At 43.2% G+C, this 6,049-nt stretch overlaps 1 protein-coding gene across 1 annotated transcript; it reads left to right on the top strand.

Annotated features, from left to right (window-relative positions):
- The first annotated feature begins 901 nt into the window (after positions 1–901).
- LOC120644220 (beta-amyrin 28-monooxygenase-like) lies at positions 902–3,307 on the top strand. Its single transcript, XM_039920786.1, has 4 exons — positions 902–1,394; positions 1,635–2,076; positions 2,189–2,376; positions 2,464–3,307. Exons 1-4 carry the CDS (start codon positions 1,119–1,121, stop codon positions 2,806–2,808), a joined length of 1,251 nt encoding a protein of 416 aa, XP_039776720.1. The 5' UTR covers positions 902–1,118; the 3' UTR covers positions 2,809–3,307.
- The last annotated feature ends 2,742 nt before the right edge of the window (positions 3,308–6,049 follow it).

Here is a 6,049-nt window from a genome sequence, read left to right as displayed (position 1 = left end):
CTCCTAGGAAGAAACGTGGTGCATGAGGTAAAACAACGGGTTTTGTCACCAGTCGCCGCCCCCTCCCCCCCCCCCCCCCCCCTCCACCCAGGTCCTTTTACGGTACACGATAGTACCACTTAGTAGTATATATGGTATAAAGAAGATATAATCATCTATTATTCAGAATAATATATTAATGATCAATATATATGCTGTTAATTTAGATGAACTGGATAGGATGAGAAATGATAACCTAAAGTAAATGAGGCTTATTTCACTACTTTGTTACAAAATATTAAAGATGGCATCTATTATTTTTTTCCTAAAATATCCTTGTACAACCTATATTACTCATGCATGCCACCTACCTATGGTAGAGCTCCCAGAGTTGATTCTCTACTGAATCCATAGTAGAAGCTCCACCAAACAGTTTTCCAAAGAGAGGTAATTCTCTGTTGATTCTGTGAAGTCATTCTAGGAAATACACTATTAAGAGGCTGGGAGCTGAAACATCAACTACTCCTGAGTTTGTGAAGATTCTCCATCTTGATTTAAGAGTTTATGCTAGAGAATCAAACCAAATCACTCTTAACCACAAAATCACTTCTATCAACCCTACCAAACAGGCCCTTAGTCTCAACCATCCGATGATTTTATACTGCTCCCTCCATCCCAAATTATTAGTGGTTTTGACTTTTCTAGATAGATTGATTTATTTGTGCACCTAGCATATATCTAAATGCATAATAAAAACAATACACCTGAAAAGCTAAAACCACTAATAATTTGGGGTGGTGGAAATCATTCTTTTTGAACGCCTGTATAGCCTAGTATTGTGTACCGTAAAACACCTCCCCACCTGGCACCTACACATAATTCACGTTACTATATATACTATAGCCTGCACCCACATTCATATCCATAATGGCTTTCCTTGTGCTCTTTGCTGCACTACTCGCCTTGTTCCTTCGCCGGCTCACCAAAAAGACAGGTCTTACTCAACCTACAACCTGCCTCCCGGTGGCTTTGGCATCCCGGTCGTCGGCCAAACCTTCTCCCTCATCCGCTCTCTACGCAGAAACACTGATGACCAATGGTTCAGAGCTAGAGTAAAGAAATATGGTCGAGTGTCCAAGATGTCAGTGCTGGGCTCACCGACGGTGTTGCTTGCTGGTCCGGCGGCCAACCATTTCATCTTCACTAACGAGAGCCTTGCCCTAACGCAAACGCATGCCCTGCACGCTCTCCTCGGGCGATCCATACTTACGCTTAGCGGCGATGAGCTGAAGCAAGTGCGCAGCGCAGTGCATGGATACCTGAGGCCCGAGATGGTAAGGAGGTACGTGGGGAAGATGGACCACGAGGTCAGGAGGCAAATCAAGCTCTATTGGGTTTGTCACAACACTGTCACCGTAAGGACAGATCGAACCCTTACTTGTTTTTCTTATTTATGAATTCTATATATCAATTCATGATATCAAATTTGTTTAATACTTGAACGTGCACGGCAACTAAATTCAACACTTAAAAGGTGCTTGTAATAAGCAACTAAGGTTGGCTGTGTGTGGTCGCAGAGACCAAAGACAACTTATTTTTCTAAAAAATGTAAGCAAATTAAGGTTAACGTGTGTTCATTTTTCCTGACCCTGTAGATCCTGCCGCTGGCAAGACGTCTTACACTTGGTGTCATCTGTTCGATTGTCTTCAGCCATGAAGCAGCCGCCATAGTAGAAGCCCTTGCTGCCGACTTCCGGTTTCTAGGTGACGCAATCCTTTCATTTCCAGTAAACATTCCCTTCACCAGGTTCGGCAAGGGCATGAAGTCCAGTGCCAAGATCCGGAAAGCCATCACCAGGATTGCCCAGCAGAGGGAAGACTCACTATTGCAGGAAGGGCATGCTGTTTCAAGTACTGACTTTATCACCCACATGCTCATTCTGCGCAACCAGGGTGCGCATTCCCTCACACTGGAGGACATTGTTGACAACGTGATGGGTATTATCATCGATGCACATGGTACCACCTCTGCTCTTATCACCTTCATGATCCGCTACCTCGCAAATGAGCCGGATGTCCTTGCCAAAATCACTGAAGGTGAGTGTTAGTGTTGTGCTGCTCAGTGCCTCCAGTTTTTAATCTACTCTGTCTAGCACTTTCTATGACAACAGAACATAGTATCCGTACCAACATCATATACGTGGTGCAGAACAAGATGAGATAGCAGATAGTAAAGGAACAGAGGATGCTCTAACATGGGAACATGTTTCGAGGATGAAGTACACATGGAAGGCAGCAATGGAGACGCTCCGATTAGTTCCTCCAGTCTTCGGGAGTTTCCGGACTGCTACCAAGGATATCAAATATCAGGGATATGACATCCCTAAAGGCTGGAAAGTGTGTTTTTTAAGTGCACATGTTTCATCAACTCAATCTTTCTTTAGCCAAAATCCATTAACATGCTTTTGTCTCATAACCTGATAGGTCTTTGCAGCACAAAGCATTACACATTTGGATTCCAGGTTCTTCAATGAGCCCAACAAGTATGATCCATCTCGGTTTGAGAAGCGATCATCCATCCCACCCTATAGCTTACCATTCGGTGGAGGTCCAAGAATGTGCCCGGGAAATGAGTTTTCAAGAGTGGAAATAATGGTGGCCATGCACTATCTTGTGACAAAGTTCAGGTGGAAATTGTGCAACAAAGATGAAACTTACATGAAGGATCCAAAGCCAACCCCTGTTTTTGGTCTTCCAGTGGAATTGGAGTTGAGAAGACACCCTTCAACTGCTGATGCTTCCGATGCTATGTCCATTCAGTTTAACTAGGTAAATTGCGCGCTACGCCGCGCCCACTTGGAAATTTGGAGTAAAATTGTTGATGCGTTGATGGTTACATATGCGTATAAAGTAGGAAGGGAAGTACGCTTGAGGGCGCGGGAATGGGCTGATTGTTGCGTATGGGCCCCATGTCAGACTTCGTCTCTCCAGGACACGAATGGGCTGATTATTGGGTATGGGCTGAATCCATGCCCGCGTCAGGCTTCCTCTCTTCAGGGCACATGTCACGCCCACAATGTCCAGGCGGTCCCAGCCCTCCTTTTCCATGGTGTATAGGAGTAAGGGTATATATAACAGCTTGTTTGGCTGTCGCCAAACCAGGTCTATCAGAGTGCCTTATACCGACTTGGCCAACCATCGCTGTTAAGGGTTCTGGTGTACGGGATAACTACTGCTTGCTGTGTACTTGAAACACATAATTTAGATGGAAACCCAATGGAATCATGCCCTAAAGACGAGTTATGCAAAGACAAGAGGTTGCATCGCATCGTAACAATCACTTCAATTCGTGAACTTGCTCGTTAATTCCTGATATAGGCATATACAAAACCGATGTTGTGATTGTATTGTTTGTAATATGAATGGAAGTGTTGACGCAAATCTGGTCAACATACGAATGCACTAGAATGCGCGGATTGAAAACGATCATCACCAGCGATGCTCCTACACAGGCCGGTCATACCCGTTCGTCAACACGAAAACCTAGATTCACCAACCCGGGAGGGACACTGTCGGGGCTGGTGGAGCTAGGGTTGCTCTGAGGCTGGCAGCCCACTCAGAACGTCCTCGAACACTGTAAAGACACAAGAAGAACAGAATTATGGTTTCAAAAAGACATGGATTTGGAGAGTAAAACGTAATGGCAATAGTTGTTGAATCAATTGTGATTACCCTTAATTGGCCTTAGCCTTTATATATTTAGATCATGGAAGTCATACCCCTTGACAAGGCCTTAGCCTTTATATATAGATTGGGGAAGTTGTAGCCCTTGACGACGAGTCGGTTTACAAAACATCCCAAATTACAAATTCTAAACCTACTCGGTCAGCCTCGGTCTTTGCCAAATTTAGCTTTTAACATATGCCCCTGCCTGAAGTGATGACATGGCATGCAATTTTAGAAGAAAGAGAAGAATAGAGTTTCATGGTCATAAAATTTAGAGTGAGCAGTTACCAAGAGCCATGAAACTAGAATGAAACTCCACCAAGAGGATTTGAGTTTCATCTACACACATTCATCAACTTCTATTAGTCACATGGCACATTTGATCGTTAATACCAATCAAGAATTATATGTGACAGCTTATCTATGAAACTGTGCATTGAGGGAAGTGGTTTCATTTCAGCATTAAGCTAACATGGTACTCTTTGTAACTGTGCGATAACACTGTGCACTGAGATTGGCCTAAACACACCCACACACGCAGCCACCACACTAGGCCCTATTTGGAGAATTAGCCCTTGGGCTAATTTGAGGACTATTGTTTAGCCCTTGATTTAGCCATCTAAAGTTTAGCCCCTAAGAGCTATTTGGATTCATATCCTAATTTTTCTTTAATGCATATTCCCTAATCATTGGAACTCCTTTTCAGATGCAAAAGCACCTCTTCGAGGGGGGAAGCCACTTTTTGATGAGGCCCACGTCAAATTAGCTCAAATAAGCACCTTTTGGAGGGGCATAATCACTTTAGCCTCAAATTAGCCTACTTGTTTGGCTCCTTGGAGCAATTTTAGGGCTAAAAGGTGCTTGTTTGCTTCTGGATGTGGGCCCTCTAATTCTCATGCTCGTGTAGCATGCTCTAAAATGTACTTTTGGATTCATTTGAGCATGGTTTCCCTCCATATGCAGACACGGTCTCCTGAAAACAAAGATTCAACAAAACTTGTGGAAATGATTAGTATTAAACTCCTATCTCTAGTTTGGTGTTTGTTTTGGCACTGTTCTTTGCTAGAGTTGGCGGTCAGATATGACACTTAAGGACCGTCAACAGGAAGCAATGCAATGCATCAAATATATTATGATTGATATTGGAGTGACTTATGGATTCAAGCACACATTACCATGAATGAAGGGAAAATTCTAAGTCACTAGCTCAAGTTGGAAATGCTCAAGAATATATGCAATGTTGGAAGAGGAATGCAACATTGGTTGATTGACAACACTCAAAAGTTTTCATAGGTTACCCAATGAGAATCCATGAGAGAAACCCATGTTTACTAACTATGAGTAACCTAGTGGACCAAGTTTTGACTTGGTGTGGACCAGGTGAATCTCTCTGTCTAGGTTTGGGTGTTCTATGGGCCTGACCGGTCTGGGCACTAACGACTATTTTTTCAAATAGACCGGTCTAATCGGTCTGGGGACCAGTCTGACTTATCTGTACTGAACGGAGCAACTACTAGTTTTTAGAAGTTAGGTATTTATATCCCTTGGCCCTCTCTTTCAAGGGCAGCTGGTTCTTCTGCATTTTTGAGCTTCCCCAAGCCATTCTCTTGACTAGCAAGCTCTCTCCAACACTCTTTATGAGTTGTACTAACTAGATTGTAAATCTTTTGGTTGGATTGAGAGATTGAGTGTATGAGCATCCTAAGAGCGCTCCTATGAGCATTCCATAGCTTGAGCACTTGTGGCGAACATCAAAGCAACTCGTGAAGCATTTGTTACTCTTGTAGCTTTGCCTTCTAGATGGCTAAGAGTCGTTGACTAGCTACCAACGTGTGATGTGCAGTGGAAAGTTTCTACGGGCTATGATCTTGCCCCCTTGATGGAAAGGATCAAATAGTGGAAGTGAGGATCGTGGTTGAAAGAGACCCGATCTATTGGAACGGAGTTGAAAAAGAATATATTCCAATAGGCACCTCAACGGAGATTATGATTCACATGGTCGCGAATCTGAACTTCAATAAAACAAATCCTCATGTCAATTCTTTGGTTGCCTCTCTTGTTGTGTTCTAGCATTTTACTTGTGCTTTCGCTTTGATGTACTTGGGTGTGCCTTTTCTGTATGTAGGGACTTGACAGAAATACTTGAAATCATCTACAGAGGCACGACACTAAGTTTGGTTTGTGTTAGAGCACGAGGAGGGAAGTTCTTCAAGTTTTAGTTTGGTTTCTGCTCGTGCAACTGATTTGACTAGTTGGTAGTTTGTTACCCTATTCTAAGTGTTAGACTAGTCAGATCGGTCAGTGTGCTAACATCGGCTTTAAGTTTTGTAATTTGCAGAAATGC

Source organism: Panicum virgatum, chromosome 8K (assembly GCF_016808335.1).
Source record: "Panicum virgatum strain AP13 chromosome 8K, P.virgatum_v5, whole genome shotgun sequence".
NCBI lineage: Eukaryota > Viridiplantae > Streptophyta > Magnoliopsida > Poales > Poaceae > Panicum > Panicum virgatum.
The sequence above is the reverse complement of the archived record's forward strand: the minus strand, read 5'-3'. Positions and strand labels throughout refer to the sequence as shown.

What these genes read in the sequence shown, in the direction of transcription:
- LOC120644220 (XM_039920786.1), top strand. Translation starts at nt 1,119, where the DNA reads ATGTCAGTGCTGGGCTCACCGACGGTGTTGCTTGCTGGTCCGGCGGCC. An exon ending in CCTTGCCAAAATCACTGAAG is followed by an intron (nt 2,077 to 2,188) that starts GTGAGTGTTAGT and finishes TACGTGGTGCAG; the next exon opens with AACAAGATGAGATAGCAGAT. An exon ending in ACATCCCTAAAGGCTGGAAA is followed by an intron (nt 2,377 to 2,463) that starts GTGTGTTTTTTA and finishes ATAACCTGATAG; the next exon opens with GTCTTTGCAGCACAAAGCAT.